At 42.9% G+C, this 18,154-nt stretch overlaps 1 protein-coding gene across 5 annotated transcripts in view; it reads left to right on the top strand.

Moving 5' to 3' along the window:
* The window catches only part of LOC119956378 (myosin-9-like), a 187,089-nt gene that overhangs the window by 26,737 nt on the left and 142,198 nt on the right, over window positions 1–18,154 (top strand). For 3 of the 5 annotated variants that reach the window (XM_038783544.1, XM_038783543.1, XM_038783547.1), the window contains exons 2-3: window positions 1,706–2,056; window positions 15,015–15,171. In XM_038783544.1, coding sequence (XP_038639472.1) covers window positions 1,724–2,056; window positions 15,015–15,171 — 490 coding nt within the window. In that variant the 5' untranslated portion in view covers window positions 1,706–1,723. Of the gene's footprint in view, window positions 1–1,705; window positions 2,057–15,014; window positions 15,172–18,154 lie in introns of those variants that run through there. The other 2 variants (XM_038783546.1, XM_038783545.1) reach the window with 1 other exon arrangement.

Here is an 18,154-nt window from a genome sequence, read left to right as displayed (position 1 = left end):
TTGAGAGTGTTCTTGTAGTTACAACTTGCAAACAAGAGTTAACATTATGGTTGGCTTTACTTTCCATCATCTGTTGCAGCAAATGCCCTTTCTCATTTCATGAAGTTTTTGCAGCTTTTCCATGCCCTGCATTAGAAAATTTGTATACTCTGTTTGACCTGGTTCACTTTTCAAGAATAACGTTGTCGTCAAGGTATCGATCTTTTCAAACCGTCTTTGAACCATCCGTCTTGTGTTTTAACACCTGATGCCCACAGGTTTTTTATAACGTCTATAAGTCTGTAAAGAAAGTTTGAAACAACCACATCTTCAGTCTGTTTAAATGCAGGATTACTTTTATTTTTAAGTCTGTTTCTATGATTTAAACCTTCAGCGTTCTCTTTCAGGCATTGCAGGTTTAACACTGCCTCCTTTTGCGCTAGCAGATTATATTTTTACTGAGTAAAATCTTCAACTTCTTTCAGAACTTTAAGACTATGTTGGTGAACTCCTTTTTAGTCCATTTATGTTTTGTTTTTCTTCCCATTCCGCACAAGCGTTGCCTAGCTCTCCAGCAATAGCTTCATGATTCTGAAATTTTAGTTTACATTTTGAGTACATGTACCCTGCCTTGCAACACTGGTATCAGTATTGGTGCTATTCTTTTTCAAAGTGCTTAGTTTCATCTTGAATTGATTTTGTCATCATTTTTGTCACCTTTTGCTCAGTTCCTGCCTGCATTTTTAATTCGGGCAGCTTTAATTTATTTTGAGTGGTTATTAATCCTTTGTAATCAGTTGATACCATGTCATTTGAGCATTAGCAGCCTGAATTTCTGACCCGTGGGCACACCTTTGGTTGCAACGGTAATTTTCAACATTTTCATATTTAACAGCTGGGCTTTTCGGCAATCAATGGAGATGGCCGCACCCTATCCTCAGCTAAGTTGGTTTTCTAATAGAAAATCAACAACTTTAATAGGTAAATTAGCCAAAATCCCCAAAATACTAGAAATAAAACCATAGTTTAGATGAACTCTATACAATAGGGTGGTTAAATAATCTCTATTAATACACTGTACTGGTGAATATTCTGGAGAGAGGTTTGCCCAGCCTGCCAACTTCTATTTCATGTGCAATGATTTCCTTAGTGCCCAAGGATCTGTCTATCTCCATTTTGAATATAATCAACAACAGGGCATCCACAACTTTGAGGTAAAGAATGACAAAGTTAGGAGTGGCATGTGGTGCAGTGGTTAGCACTGGGACCGCAGTGCTGAGGACCCGAGTTCGAATCCCAGCCTGAGGTCACTGTCCGTGTGGAGTTCGCATATTCTCCCCATGTCTGTGTGGCTTTCACCCCCACAATCCAAAGATGTGCAGGTTAGGTGGATTGGCCATGCTAAATTGCCCCTTAATTGGAAAAGAAAAATAATTGGCCACCCTAAATTTAAAAACAAAATGCCGAAGGTTCATGCCACTCCTGCGTGAAGAATTTCTCACCTCAGTCCCAAATGGCTGACCTATTTTATCCTGATAGCTCCTAGTCCTGATTCTCCAATCGTAGGAAACAGCTTCTCAGCATCTACCTTGCAGAGCCATCTTATTTTAATTGTCAGTTAAAATAAATGATCATAGTCTTTTTTTAAAATGTAGAGCATTTTTTCATATTGCTTTCATTCCCAAAAGTGTAACTTCGATGACCAGTGTTTCTTTTTAAATTACAGGTCTCCAGTTCAGTCATAATGGCTCAACGGGATGCAGAGCGGTATCTCTATGTGGACAAAAATCTCATCAATAACCCATTGACACAGGCTGACTGGGCAGCAAAAAAACTGGTGTGGATACCCTCAGACCGTCATGGATTTGAGGCTGCCAGTCTCAAGGAGGAAATTGGCGATGAGGCAGTACTTGAGTTGGTAGAAAATGGCAAAAAAGTCAAAGTCAACAAGGACGACATCCAGAAGATGAACCCGCCCAAGTTCTCCAAGGTGGAAGACATGGCAGAGCTGACTTGCCTAAATGAGGCTTCTGTACTGCACAATTTGAAAGAACGTTACTACTCAGGGCTAATCTATGTAAGCTTTATTATATTATTGCTTAATTTTGTTAATTCTTGTGACTTTTTACTCTATTTATATTTATTTTCTGATCCGTATTCCAAGTATCTCTAATTTATGAACATACCAAAAAGGAAAAAAAACACAGACAGTCAAGCTTGTCCCATTCTCATAGTGAAACGAGCATCAAAGGGCAAGGGAACCAGAATTATGCAGGCAAATGTAGATCGAGGGAAGTGTTCAGATTCTATACTGGGCTAAATCGCTGGCTTTTAAAGCAGGCCAGCAGCACGGTTCAATTCCCGTACCAGCCTCCCCGAACAGGTGCCGGAATGTGGCGACTAGGGGCTTTTCACAGTAACTTCATTTGAAGCCTACTTGTGACAGTAAGCGATTTTCATTTCATTTCATTCATATACAACTTGCATGAGTCAGATTAGCAGAGAATGACAAGGGTTGATACAAGATTAGGGGAGAAAAAAAAAGTTAATTTCTTTCTAGCCCCTAAAGCCAATTAAACAAGCTGCATGGTGATTGGTATCACGAGTCCCAGTTAGCCCAGCTACCTTCTGTAACATAAGATGTCTTCCACTTGTTAAGCTCCCTTTTTAAAGGAACAGCAAATTCATACTTGCTACACAAGCTGGTAGCCCATTTCCAAGCTGGCAGACACTATAGATAGTAGTACATCCTGACACCTAATCTACCTCTGCTTTCATAACGTATGTGGACCATTCACCCCTTTGAGCTTGCTCCCCCATCCAATAGGATCATGGCTGATCTTTTATCTCTGCCGTCTGCCATTGCACCTATGCCCATTGATTCCCTTGCTTCCCTTTAGAGCTGCAGGAAGTCTACTGTGGGGATTTCTGGGAAGATTTGTTAGTACCTGTATATAAGTTGGGCGGTTGCTAAACCCGAGACACTACACTTGTAGTGTCCCCACCCTTCCACCTCCTCTAACCTAAGGGGTTGAGTGAATATCAGGTAAGCTCTTCCTTTCTATTTCTTTTATCTAGAGGGGATGGCAGGGAATGCAGTACAATGTTCCTTCTGCAGAATGTTTGAGGTGAGGGACGCTGTCAGTGTCCCTGCTGATGTCATCTGTGGGAAGTGCACCCATCTCCAGCTCCTCAGAAACCCTGTTAGGGAACTGGAGCTGGATGAACTTCGGATCATTCGGGAGGCAGAGATAGAAGCTTCAGGGATGTAGTTACTCCGAAGAATAAAGATAGATGGGTGACACTGAGAGGGGCTGGGAGGAAGCAGTCATACAGGGATCCCCTGTGGTCGTTCCCCTTAGTAACAAGTATACCGCTTTGGATACTGTTGGGGGGGGGGGGGGGGGGGGGGGGCTTACCAGGGGTAAGCCATGGGGTACAGATCTCTGGCACAGAGTCTGTCCCTGTTGCTCAGAAGGGCAGGGGGGAGAGGAGGAGAGCATTAGTCCTTGGAGACTCCATAGTTAGGGGGATAGATAGGAGATTCTGTGGGAACGAGAGAGACTCGCGGTTGGTGTGTTGCCTCCCAGGTGCCAGGGTCCGCGATGTCTCGGATCGTGTTTTCGGGATCCTTAAGTGGGAGGAGGAGCAGCCCCAAGTCGTGGTCCACATAGGTACCAACGACATAGGTAGGAAAAGGGATAGGGATGTAAGGCAGGAATTCAGGGAGCTAGGGTGGAAACTTAGATCTAGGACAAAGAGTTATTATCTCTGGGTTGTTACCCGTTCCACGTGCTAGCGAGACAAGGAATAGGGAGAGAGAGCAGTTGAACACATGGCTTCAGGGATGGTACAGGAGGGAGGGTTTCAGATTCCTGGATAATTGGGGCTCATTCTGGGGTAGGTGGGACCTCTACAAACGGGATGGTCTACACCTGGACCAGAGGGGCACCAATATCCTGGGAGGGAAATTTGCTAATGCTCTTCGGGAGGGTTTAAACTAGTTCAGCAAGGGATTGGGAACCTGAATTGTAGCTCCAGTATACAGGAGGTTGAGAGTAGTGAGGTCATGAGTAAGGTTTCAAAGTTGCAGGAGCCTACTGGGAGGCAGCAAGGTGGTTTAAAGTGTGTCTACTTCAATGCCAGGAGCATCCGGAATAAGGTGGGTGAACTTGCGGCATGGGTTGGTACCTGGGACTTCGATGTTGTGGCCATTTCGGAGACATGGATAGAGCAGGGACAGGAATGGTTGTTGCAGGTGCTGGGGTTTCGATATTTCAGTAACTCAGGGAAGGTGGTGAAAGAGGGGAAGACGTGATATTGTTAATCAAGGACAGTATTACGGTGGCAGAAAGGACGTTTGATGAGGACTCTTCTACTGAGGTAGTATGGGCTGAGGTTAGAAACAGGAAAGGAGAGGTCACCGTGTTAGGGATTTTCTATAGGCTTCTGAAAAGTTCTAGAGATGTAGAGGGAAGGATTGCAAAGATGATTCTGGATAGGAGCGAAAGTAACAGGGTAGTTGTTATGGGGGACTTTAACTTTCCAAATATTGACTGGAAACGTTATAGTTCGAGTACTTTAGATGGGTCTGTTTTTGTCCAATGTGTGCGGGCTGGTTTCCTGACACAGTATGTAGATAGGCCAACGAGAGGCGAGGCCATATTGGATTTGGTACTGGGTAATGAACCAGGACAGGTGTTCGATTTGGAGGTAGGTGAGCACTTTGGTGATAGTGACCACAATTTGATTACGTTTACTTTAGTAATGGAAAGGGATAATACTGCAGGGCAAGCGTTATTGCTGGGGGAAAGGCAATTATGATGCGATGAGGTAAGACTTAGGATGCATCGGATGGGGAGGGAAACTGCAGGGGATGGGCACAATGGAAATGTGGAGCTTGTTCAATGAACAGCTACTGCGTGTCCTTGATAAGTATGTACCTGTCAGGCAGGGAGGAAGTGGTCGAGCGAGGGAACTGTGGTTTAGTAAAGTAGTTGAAACACTTGTCAAGAGGAAGAAGGAGGCTCATGCAAAGGTTCAGTTAGGGCGCTCGAGAGTTACAAGTTAGCTAGGAAGGACCTAAAGAGAGAGCTAAGAAGAGCCAGGAGGGTACACGAGAAGTCTTTGGCAGGTAGGATCAAGGATAACTCTTAAAGCTTTCTATAGGTATGTCAGGAATAAAGAATGACTAGGGTAAGGGTAGGGCCAGTCAAGGACAGTAGTGGGAAGTTGTGCGTGGAGTCCAAGGAGATAGGAGAGGTGCTAAATGAATATTTTTTGTCAGTATTCACACAGGAAAAAGACAATGTTGTCGAGGAGAATACTGAGATACAGGCTACTAGACTAGGAGGGCTTGAGACTCGTAAGGAGGAGGTGTTAGCAATTCTGGAAAGTGTGAAAATAGATAAGTCCCCTGGGCCGGATGGGAGTTATCCTAGGATTCTCTGGGAAGCTAGGGAGGAGATTGCTGAGCCTTTGGCTTTGACCTTTATGTCGTCATTGTCTTGAGGAATAGTGCCAGAAGACTGGAGGATAGCAAATGTTGTCCCCTTGTTCAAGAAGGGGAGTAGAGACAACCCCGGTATCTATAGACCAGTGAGCCTTACTTCTGTTGTGGGCAAAGTCTTGGAAAGGTTTATAAGGGATAGGATGTATAATCATCTGGAAAGGAATAATTTGATTAGAGATAGTCAACACGGTTTTGTGAAGGGTAGGTCGTGCCTCACAAACCTTATTGAGTTTTTTGAGAAGGTGACCAAACAGGTAGATGAGGGTAAAGCAGCTGATGTGGTGTATATGGATTTCAGTAAAGCGTTTGATAAGGTTCCCCACGGTAGGCTATTGCGGAAAATACAGAGGCTGGGGATTCAGGGTGATTTCGCAGTTTGGATCAGAAATTGGCTAGTTGGAACAAGACAAAGGGTGGTGGTTGATGGGATATGTTCAGACTGGAGTCCAGTTACTAGTGGTGTACCACAAGGATCTGTTTTGGGGCCACTGCTGTTTATCATTTTTATAAATGACCTGGAGGAGGGGGTAGAAGGATGTGTGAGTAAATTTGCAGATGACACTAAAGTCGGTGGAGTTGTGGACAGTGCAGAAGGATGTTACAAGTTACAAAGGCTGACAGGTGGCAAATGGAGTTTAATGCAGAAAAGTGTGAGGTGATTCATTTTGGAAGGGATAACAGGAAGACAGAGTACTGGGCTAATGGCAAGATTCTTGATAGTGTGGATGAGCAGAGGGATCTCGGTGTCCATGTACCTAGATCCCTGAAAGGTGCCACCCAGATCCCTGAAAGTTGCCACCCAGGTTGAGAGGGCTGTTAAGAAGGCAATGTGCGTTAGCTTTTATTGGTAGAGGAATTGAGTTTCGGAGCCATGAGGTCATGTTGCAGCTGTACAAAACTCTGGTGCGGCCGCATTTGGAGTATTGCGTGCAGTTCTGGTGGCCGCATTATAGGAAGAATGTGGAAGCATTGGAAAGGGTGCAGAGGAGATTTACCAGAATGTTGCCTGGTATGGAGGGAAGATCTTATGAGGGAAGGCTGAGAGACTTGAGGCTGTTTTCGTTAGAGAGATGGTTAAGATGTGACTTAATTGAGGCATACAAGATGATCAGAGGATTAGATAGGGTGGACAGTGAGAGCCTTTTTCCTCAGATGGTGATGTCTAGCACGAAGGGACATAACTTTAAATTGAGGGGAGATAGATATAGGACAGATGTCAGAGGTAGGTTCTTTACTCAGAGAGTAGTAAGGGCGTGGAATGCCCTGCCTGCAACAGTAGTGGACTCGCCAACACTAAGGACATTCAAATGGTCATTGGATAGACATATGGATGATAAGGGAATAGTGTAGATGGACTTTAGAGTGGTTTCACAGGTCAGCACAACATTGAGGGCCGAAGGGCCTGTACTGCACTGTAATATTCTATGTTCTATGATTTCTGTTGATCCCTGCCTGAAATATACTCACCAACTGAGCATCCACAGCACATTGGGGTAGAGAATTCCAAAGACGCTCGATCCTTTGAGTGGAGAAAATTCTCATTATCTCGGTTTTAAATGGCTCACTGTTTATTCTGAAACTGACTATTAGTTCCGAACTCCCTACCAGGGAAATGTCCTCCCCCAACATTCTCCTTGTCAAGCTCTTTAGCAATTTCATATGTTTTGATGAAAATCCTTCTCATTCTCCTGAACTAATCTTGTACGGATGACTCTAGTCCTCCTCTGCCAATCTAAATCATCTAAGTTCTTCATTTGGGAAGGATCTTATTGGCATTTATTTTTGGTGTAAACTACCCCAATTCCCTTGTCCTTTCTGTTTTTTAAATTTAGAGTATCCTATTCTTTTTTTCTTTCAATTAAAGTGCTTGTGGTAGCACCACTCCCTCGGTGCTGATGCCTGGTGCATCTACTTGGATACAAGACCTGTCCAGACTCTAGTGTGACTTGAACCCACAGAGTGCTGTGCCAACTCAAATATTAATAATAATTTTAAAAAATAATTTAGAGTACCCAATTCCCCCCCCCCCCCCCCCCCCTTACCCTGCACATCTTTGGGTTGTGGGGGCAAAACCCATGCAGACACTGGGAGAATGTGCAAACTCCACACGGACAGTGACCCAGGGCCGGGATCGAACCTGGGACCTCGATGTCACCGTGCTGCCCAAAAATGTTACAAAATTGACAGCTAACACCTATTGGGGGATCACTACAACCCTCAACGATGGCAGTGTTACTCTAATTCTGCCCTTCTACACCCCCTCCCCCATTTTAATTACCCCAGCTTTGGTGGCTGTGCCGCAGCTGCCTGGGCCCTAAGCCCTGGAATTCCCTCCCCATCTCTTCCTTTTAAGCATTGCTTAAAACTCCATAGCCTACTCAGCCCATCTGCTCTCATACATCAATTCTCCCTTTCCCTCTCTCTAACACTTATTCTTTCTGAATCCTGTTGACCCTGTGGCCCTAACATTTTAAATCTCATGCGCAAGCTCCATCTAGGTTATTTTCCTAAAAACGTCCCATTATCCCTTCCACTGCAAAATCGTCCCTCTGTGTCTCCGAATTCTCTCTCTCTCTCTCTCTCTCTCTCTCTCTCTCTCTCTCTCTCTCTCTCTCTCTCTCTCCTCCTCCTATACGCGCGCGCACACATAGATTCAGATCAGGAAGGTTGGGAAGAGGCTCAACGGAGGATATCTATGATATCCCTATGATATCTGTGATTTCAGATACAAATCCCCTTTACTCTGACCAAGCGTGCACCTCGACTGCCCTCGGCTCAATGCCAAACACCGTATACAGCAAGCCATGTTAAACCAGAGGCTTTGAATCCTTGGCTGTTAACTGTCAGCTAAAACAATTCAACCGTTGAACATCAGGCAAGAATAGGAGACGTAGCTTGATCAATGCACTCATCTCTCCTCTTACTGATGAGGTTTATGCCACTCGTGCAAACCAAGAATGAGCTGCTGTCTTCAGAAACACAGGGAATTATTCAAACGGAGATCTGGGGGACAACGTTTTTTGATTTGATCTATTGTCACATGTATTAGTAAACAGTGAAAAGTATTGTTTCTTGCATGCTATGCAGACAGCGCATACCGTACATACGGAAGGAAGGAGAGACTATAATGTTACAGTCATAACTAGGGTGTAGAGAAAAGAGCAACTTAATACATGGTAGGTCTATTCAAAAGTCTGATGGCAGCAGGGAGGAAGCTGTTCTTGAGCCGGTTGGTACGTGACCTCAAACTTTTGTATCTTTTCCCTGACAAGAAGGTGGAAGACAGTATGTCTAGGGTGCGTGGGGTCCTTAATTATGCTGGGTGTCTTTCTGAGGCAGCAGGAATTGTAGACAGTCAATGGATGGGAGTCAATGACTTGGTGCCAGGTCTCAGAATTGCTAGAGGCCTAGAGAAGGCATTATCTAAATTTGCTTCCCTCAAATTTCAAAATATTGTGGCCCCTACAACAAAATAAATTGTGAAGCGCCAACTGGAGCGGCAAAAATCCATGGTAAAACATTAATTTACTGCTTGCCAATTTTGACAACCACTCTACTAAATCCATATTGCAGATATCCCTCATACAATTTTGTTCAACAAACATTATTTGATCCCCATAATGTACCCCAGCAGCTGGAGTCAACAGGATGTAAGCTGAGTCGAGTTGTTCTGCAATCAATGTGGTTATGAAATGTTTTTTCCTTATTTACAGCTGCCCAAAAGTTGTTATTCCCTACTAAAGCACATCTTCCTGTTCATTTTTTAAAAAATTAACAAGAGCACCCATCATCCAGAATCTGATGAACCAGAGATAAATAATTAACTCCTGCTCACGGCCGAATTGTGCAATGTGATCGAAACTATGATTCTAACTAACTTGAAAATGAGATATGAAACTTGCTGTTGAATCATTCAGTTTAAAGTACAATGTAAATGTTTCAACAGTACTATGTGCAAAAAAAGTGACAGTTTTACAGACGTGTCAAAAGGTTTCATCTAATAGGTGATCATGGATTTTTTTTAAGTGCGTAAAGGTGAAAAGTTAGGTACAATGGCAATTCAAAGGGATTGAGGGACCCACATACTCAAATTACTAAAATACAATGGTCAGGTACAATAAGAAAATCAGTGTCTTTCAAGAGCCAGAACAGAGAGGAGGAAGTTGTGCTACAGCTGTCAAAGCCCTGGTTAGGCTAATCTGGTGTACTGTTTACTGGTACCAAACCCAAGAAATATGTGGGCCATGAAAGAAGTACAGCACAGATTCAACTAAACATCACCGGAGCTCCGGGGGTTAAATTATGAGAGAGTACATAAATTGGATTTGCACTCCTGGAATATAGAAAGTTACGGGTGATTTTCTTGGAAGTTTTTAGGATTTTGAAAATAATTTAGGATTTTGAAAATTTATCAGGAAAAGAGAGATAAACCTTTTTGCTAGTGGAGGGTGATTAGGACTAGTGGAAATAACCTTCAAATTGGAAGCAGGTCATTCAGGAAAGGAACATAGAACAAGAATATAGAACATAACAGTGCAGAAGGAGGATATTCGGCCCATCGAGTCTGCACCGATCCACTCAAGCCCACACTTCTACCCTATCCCCGTAACCCAATAACCATTTTTGGTCACTAAAGGCAATTTATCATGGCCAATCCACCTAACCTGCCTTTGGACTGTGGGAGGAAACCGGAGCACCCGGAGGAAGCCCATGCAGGCACTGGGAGAACGTACAGACTCCGCATAGACAGTGACCCAGCAGGGAATCGAACCTGGGACCTTTGCGCTGTGAAGCCATAGTGCTAATCACTTGTGCTACCGTGCTGCCCAAGGTCATAAAAAAGCTTCAAACAAAACGGTGGCAAAAGTGTGGTAACATGTCTCTCAAAAAGCATCCGATGATAGCTCAATTAATTTTAAAGCCTTGATTGAGATTTGCTAGCCAAGGGTGTTAATAATGGATTGTAGCGGAGGTGGATGGATGGAGTCAGGATACAGATGGGTTATGACCTCGATGAATGGCAGAACAGGTTTGAAGGGCTGAATGACCTATACTTGTTCAGATGTATACTGCATTGTGAGATAAATCTTTTAAGCATCATACTCTGAATTTATGAGACAGTCTGCTCGACTAAAATGCCCTCAAAGAATCTACAGTGCGAAGGAGGCCATTCGGCACATCTTGTCTGCACCGGCCCTTGGAAAGAGCACCCTACTTAAGCCCACACCTTCACCCTCTCCCCGTAACCCAGTAATCCCACCTACCCTTTTTGGACAGTGAGGGCAATTTAGTACGGTCAATCCATCTAACCTGTGCATCTTTGGACTGTGGGAGGAAACCGGAGCACCTGGAGGAATCCACGCAGACACTGGGAGAATGTGCAGACTCCATACAGACAGTGACCCAAGCTGGGAATTGAACCTGGGATCCTGGAGCTGCAAAGCAACAGTGCTAACTACTGTGCTACCATGCCGTCCCCTATTAAAAAAAAACCATTAAAAGTCTCCTAGACACTTGGTTTAAACTGATAACTTTGTGTGCAAGTTCACTTTCCCATGTCAAGCAGAAAAGTCTTGTAGTTTCCTTGCTATGTATTTGTTATATGTTACTTCAATGCTATCTATTATAGTTAATAAAATTTGCAGGAACATGAAATAAAATACGAATTGGTAGAAATGAAAAGCCGTTCTTTTCACATTTAAAAAATGTGACGACTGGAACTGGGGGATGGACCTTCACCCCCAAAAGTCACTTCCTCTTGCGCCAGATGCTATGTATTCCCACTGTTTATTTCAGAACTTGCTTAGTTGCAGAAACATTTTGATCCCATTTGTTTGGAAGAATTGTGCCAAGTTCAGGACATTTAAAATTAAGTTTATATAAATTTCCTCCACTTTTCAATTTAATTAGAAGCTCATTTGCTAAAAGATGGATAGCCCAGAACAGCTGCAAAGGAGCGTGATAAAGTTGGTGGAAAAGCTTGCTGCTGACATTTGTTTTAAGTGATTCAGTCTGTTCCCTTCTATTCAAGCCAGGAGCTAAGGCCTGCAAAGCATAATTTATTCCCACTAATTGTGGCATCAAGATCAGCAGAGATCCCGCTGTGCCTCGGGCTTAATTAGTTATTTTTCATTTTACTAACTATTTTAGAATTCCAGCTGAATTGATAATTCATCTAAGCAAAATAATAAAAATATTCACTTTTAATGGTGAGAGCAACTGGACGGATACCTGTGAAAAGAAACTAGTTTACAAAGAGCCACTCAGGCACGCAAGATCAAACTTGCTATGAGCAGTGGGCTGAGTTTGAAATGCCCTTTTCTGTCATTCCTCCTTTAGTGGTGATCTTGTGAGTTCATGTTGACATTAATTTCCTGGTGAGAAACACAACTGAAAACATTAGCAGCTTTAAATGTAAGTGCATACTTGCTAAGTACATTCCAAACTAATGGTTTTGGAAAAGTATGCAATATTTGTGATTTCCTTGTTTTCGTATCATCTGACCATACATGACTGCCTGTCTTTATTATGTTCCTATAATAGAATGAAGATTGTGACTGTCTTATTCATTTGCAGGAAGTTACACAAAACTGAACACCAACCCTGTATAATTAATTGTCCAGTTTTTCACCCCCTCACCCTCCCTACGGTCACGCATTCTTGCTTGGGAGTAGTCCTACTGATGTTTACAGCCCTACTTCATCAAAATAAAAATGTTTACTTTGAAGCTGAGACAAGTGCACATTACATACACCATGGGTCACTGGATCCTGATGAGAAGGAGATTTGGGTTGTTCTTCTTTTCACTAATGGGCGCTGATCAATTATAACGCCTACTGTCTTGCTGAATAACTCGAATTTGAGTGGCTCAGTAAGTCTGTTTTTGACAGAATCATGGGGAACCAAGCAAGTTAATTTTACATGTTTTCCACCATATGATGGCTTTAAAGTCATAGTTCATGATCTAAATTTTCAACTGAAGAGGATATCTGACTTGACACTCCACTCAAAATAACAAATCTTGGCTGCATCGCTATATAAACGATAAATGTCTTGTAAGTTTCAACATTTTACTAATTTTTCAACAAAATACCTCAAGTAAAATTATTTTCTAGTTTCCCTTCAGTGGCTTATATGATGAACATGCTTTCAAGCACAGTTTTACAGTTTCTTAGATGCTGGTTATTTTCTAGTATCTGTTTTTGAGTTAAAGTTGAACATGTAAAGGGTGGCACATGGCACAGTGGTTAGCACTGAGACTATGGCACTCGGGACCCGGGTTCGAATCCCGGCCCAGGGTCACTGTCCATGTGGAGTTTGCACATTCTCCCTGTGTCTGCGTGGGTTTCACCCCCACAACTAAAGGGTTGGTGGATTGGACATGCTAAATTGTCCCTTAATTGGAAAAATAAATAATTTAAATATATATTTTAAAATTCCGAACATGTAGGAGCCTTGGTGTAATAATGGAGTACTCCGTGAGTAAGGTTGTCATCGTCACACTCTCATTTCTCCACATATGATCAGGAGGAATTTGTTTTCTTCATCACTGTCCTTCCTCTTAAGTGAACCAAAGTCTTCACTTAATTTCCTAGAATGTATTGCAGTAGAATTGAGCTCCCAGAAAACAGCTGGTTTGGCCTTTCAGATAACTGTTTTGAATCAAACCAGTGAGAGTTTTGCAGTGGGATGAAATTATGGACAGCTATTGTTTACCATAATCCTGTAGGTGTTTTAAATACACGTTGAGTCTTGACCATATGATGTAAAACTTTAACCTCCAGAGTGAGCAGGTATCTGTGAACTGGCTGAAGGCACTTGCCTTAATAAAAAAACAAGAAGAAGAAACTTGCATCTATGCAGCAGCCTTTACAACCCTAGAACATTCCAAAGTACATTTGAAGTCATATTTATATTATAGAATCACAAATCTGGTCTCCTTAATTTGATGATAGACCCCAAACACAGCAGCCAAGGATTGATTTTCTTTCAATACTTGAATGACTAAGCCAAGCTGCTGATTTGTATGAAAAGTTGCAGAAGCAAATCTGTGGGTGCTGGAAATGTGGGATTGAGCAGAAAGTGCTGGAAATACTCAGGTCCAGCAGCATCTGTGGGGAGAGAAACAGTTAATATTTCAGTTTCATGGTTAAACAGATTTTAGATCTTGAGGACGGACCTCTTACTGCCATGGATCTTGTACAAAATCCAAATTTGGAGGCAGTACAGGCCAATTCCAATTCATCGGCTGGCCGTAAGCGCCACATCCGATTTTGAATTCCTGCTCATGTGAAATTGAACCATTTCCATTGCCTTGAGCATGGAATCATTACTTGCAACAGTTGTGAGCAGCATTATTAATGTACAAGACTTCTTACATTGTGCACATACATTGATTGAATTGGGGTCTGCGTTTTACATTTTCTGTTGGACTTGGTTTCTATATTCCCTTCTACCCCTGCGGGCATTGAATTCTTCATGATTCTTGGTTGAGCTATCATTGGAACCAACCATTCTCCAATTACCTTATCCAAATAATCGCAATGTACTAGATTCACTGATGCATTTAGGTGAACTATACATTTGCAGGGGTTGTTGCAGTTGAGCCCAACCCTATCTTTACAGAGCATTTACAGATGTATGCCGTTGGCAACGGTTGCTGTATATGGTGAAAACTAACCCAGGTTTGCAGAGGCCATTTGTTCTTGCAGTGACCACTGCAGCTGAGATTATCTAACTTTTAAAAAAAAATTAGAGTGTCCAATTCATTTTTTTTCAATTAAGGGGCAATTTAGCGTGGCCAATCCACCTACTCTGCACATCTTTGGGTTGCAGGGGCGAAACCCACGCAAACTTGAGATTATCTAATTTACCAAGAGGGTGAACATGGGACATTTGATTTAGGACCTCATTGGATAAACCTAATGTCATTAGAGGAGGCACATAAATTTGACATTATTCTTTAACTATAGCCGCTGCTCTTTAACTACATTTTGAAATTTAAAATATGCACGTTTTGGTATAAGACCATAAGACGTAGGAACAGAAGCAGGCAATTGTCTGCTCCACCATTCAATGAGATCATGACTGACCTGATAGGCTAATCCTCAACTCCACTTTCCCGCCATATTACCCTTGAAATCCCTTGCTGATTAAAAATCTGCCTATCTCGGCCTTGTATATACTTAAAAAAAAATAAAAATAAATTTAGAGTACCCAATTATTTTTTCCAATTAAGGAGCAATTTAGCGTGGGCAATACACCTATCCTGCACATCTTTTGGGTTGTGGGGGTGAGACCCACGCAGACACGGGGAGAATGTGCAAACTCCTCATGGACAGTGACCCAGGGCCGGGATTCGAACCCGGGTCCTCAGCGCCGTAGGCAGCAATGCTAACCACTGTGCCACCGTGCTGCCCACTGGCCTTGTATATACTTAATGACGCAGCCTCTGCATCCCTCATAATACATTATATAATAACGGTAAAAGGTGTTTAACTTTGTCTTTGTCTTTTGTTTTTAGACTTACTCAGGTCTTTTCTGTGTGGTAATCAACCCATACAAGAATCTGCCTATCTACACGGAGGAGATTGTTGAGATGTACAAGGGAAAAAAACGGCATGAGTTGCCACCTCACATCTATGCCATTGCAGACACTGCCTACAGGAGCATGTTGCAAGGTGAGGATTTTGCTTAAGGTATTTTTGGTAGTAAGCAATTACTGATTCATTGCAGTTATGATTGCACAGCATTCCTCTTGGTTCTGTATGTGATGCAGAATAATCTCTAATTTAACACTGCTTACTTCTTGGTTTATTATTTTCTGGTTAAATTTCTCTTGGTTTCCTTTTGAAGATGTATGAATCGTTGCTAATGTAGGATTCCAGGAAACCAGTCATCTGGTATTAGTTCCAGATGTAGCCACTTTATGTATACATGATGTGGAGATGCCGGCGTTGGACTGGGGTGAGCACAGTAAGAAGTCTTACAACACCAGGTTAAAGTCCAACAGGTTTGTTTCAAACACGAGCTTTCGGAGCACGGCTCCTTCTTCACCTGAAGAAGGAGCCGTGCTCCGAAAGCTCGTGTTTGAAACAAACCTGTTGGACTTTAACCTGGTGTTGTAAGACTTCTTACTTTATGTATAAGCATCAACTGTGAATGTCAGTAGGCTGACTCAAACAACATTCACAATTTCCCTCACTGTATTCTGTTTTTCACCATTATCCATGCGTACACACTTCCAGCAGGAGATACCAGATAACGATCTAGAATGGACTCCCGATCAGTGTTTTTCTATGTTAACTTTTCAAACGTTAAAACTGAGATGTGTGGAGAGACTGCGGAAACTGGATTTGTTCTTTAAGCTCAGAAGGCTGTGGGGAGGCTTTTTTTTTAGCTTAAAAATTAAACGGAGTGGATGGCGTGGATGGAGAAAAGTTGCTTGCAAAGGTGGGAGAGCCAGCACCCACAATGTTCAATTTAAGCTGATTGGCAAAAGAATCTGAGAGATGATCCTTAAACACAGTGAATTCTAATCTGAGATGTACTACCTGAAAGGTAATGGAAGAAAATTCAGTGGTATCTTTCAATGGGGAATTGGATCTATACTTAGAGAGAAAGTGTATGGTGTTATTGTCTAAAATAGAGAGCGGTGGGCAGTACGGTGACGCAGTGAGTTAGCCCTGCTGCATCATGGCGCTGAGGTCTCAGTTCGATCCCGGCTCTGGGTCACTGTCTGTGTGGAGTTTACACATTCTCCAGTGCTTGCGTGGGTTTCGTCCCCACAACCCAAAGATGTGCAGGGTAGGTGGATTGGCCACGCTAAATTGCCCAGCAATTGGAAAAATGAATTGGGCACTCTAAATTTAAAAAAAAAAGAAAAACTAGAGCGGTATACTCCCTAGACGCACATGACTGTGTGGCAACACTTGGCTCCGGCTCCAGCTGATGAAATTACTGCAGTGGGCCGGATCTCAAACAACAATGAGTCAGGGTACAGGAGGGAGATGGAGAACCTAGTGGCATGGTGCAAAGACAACAATCTCTCCCTCAATGTCAGCAAAATTTAAGGAGCTGGTCATTGACTTCAGGAAGCGAACCCCTGTATGCATCAATGGTGCCAAGGTGGAGATGGTTAGCAGCTTCAGATTCCTAGATGTACACATCGCCAACAATCTGTCCTGGTTCACCCACGTCGACACCACTGCAAAAGAAAGCACAACAGCGCCTATACTTCCCCAGGAAACTTTAGGAAATTTGGCATGTCCACATTGACATTTACCAATTTATTCAGATACACCATAGAAAGCATCCTATATGGCTGCATCACAGCCTGGTATGGCAACTGCTCGGCCATCGTGAACATAGCCCAGTCCATCACGCCAACCCGTCTCCCATCTATTGACTGACTACACCTGCTGCTTTTGGAAAGTGGGCAGCATAATCAAAGACCTCTCACACCTGGGTTATTATCCCTTCCAACCCCTTCCATCGGGCAGAAGATAACAAAAGTCTGAGAACATGCAGTAACAGATTCTTCCCCGCTGTTACCAGACTCCTGAATGACTCTCTGATGAACTGAACGCTCCACACATCTTCTCTACTGTTGTAGCACTATACTCCGTATGCTTCACCTGATATCTATGTCTATGTATTTACATTGCATATTTATTGTATGTCCTATGTTTTCATGTATGGAATGATCTGCCTGGACTGTATGCAGAACAATACTTTTCGTTGTACCTCAGTACACGTGATAGTAAATTTAAATCTAATCTCTAATTTGAAAGCTTTCAATGAGCTGGCATAATGCGCCGAATGGACTGTGAGCAGATGATTCTGAGTTAAAACGAGGCAAAATAGCTATCTGAATTTTGAGATTGAGTTGCAGCCTGTAGTTCTTATTTAGAACAAAATATCTCAGATGGGCGGCACGTGGCAGTGGTTTGCTGCCTACGGTGCTGAGGACCCGGGTTCTAATCCCAGCCCTGGGTCACTGTCCGTGTGGAGTTTGCACATTCTCCCTGTGTCTGCGTGTTCACCCTCACAATCCAAAGATGGAACCTAAAGTAAGTCAGGGATTAAAGAAATGTATTAAAAACCAAATGCTGGGAACAGTCAGCGGTTCAGGCTGTATTTATGGAGCCATTAGAAAAGTGGAAGTTTCAGGTGCGGTCCATTCCATTGACAATGCCACACCTGAAACAACTCTATTTTCTTCATAGCATCTGACCCGGGGGTAATGTGTTTGTTACAAATTTCTAATGTCTGCAGGATCTTCCATCCCACAGTGCATTGGGGCGCTAACAGTGGTTAGGATGATCTCATCCGTTGTGTTCAGGTTTTTACTGGGTGTGGCAATGCTGTTTCCCTATTACAGAGTGCTTTGAAGCAGTATAATAGATAATTAGAAGGAAGGGAAAACTTCCAAATCTGGATTGACTTTGCAGTAGTTAGTACTCTTAATGTGCTTATTCTAACAATGTAAAGGAGTGACCAAAGTCTGTTCTCATTAATCGTACTGGTATTGATCAACACGCATCGTTGCTCCCAGGCAGTGTAAAGGGTGCACTTGAGCTACTGGACACTGGTTTACATATACATAGAACACCGTGCAGAAGGAGGCCATTCGGCCCATCGACTCAGCACCGACCCGCATTA

Source organism: Scyliorhinus canicula, chromosome 23 (genome assembly GCF_902713615.1).
Source record: "Scyliorhinus canicula chromosome 23, sScyCan1.1, whole genome shotgun sequence".
Lineage (NCBI taxonomy): Eukaryota > Metazoa > Chordata > Chondrichthyes > Carcharhiniformes > Scyliorhinidae > Scyliorhinus > Scyliorhinus canicula.
This window is presented reverse-complemented; position numbering and strand designations above follow the sequence as displayed.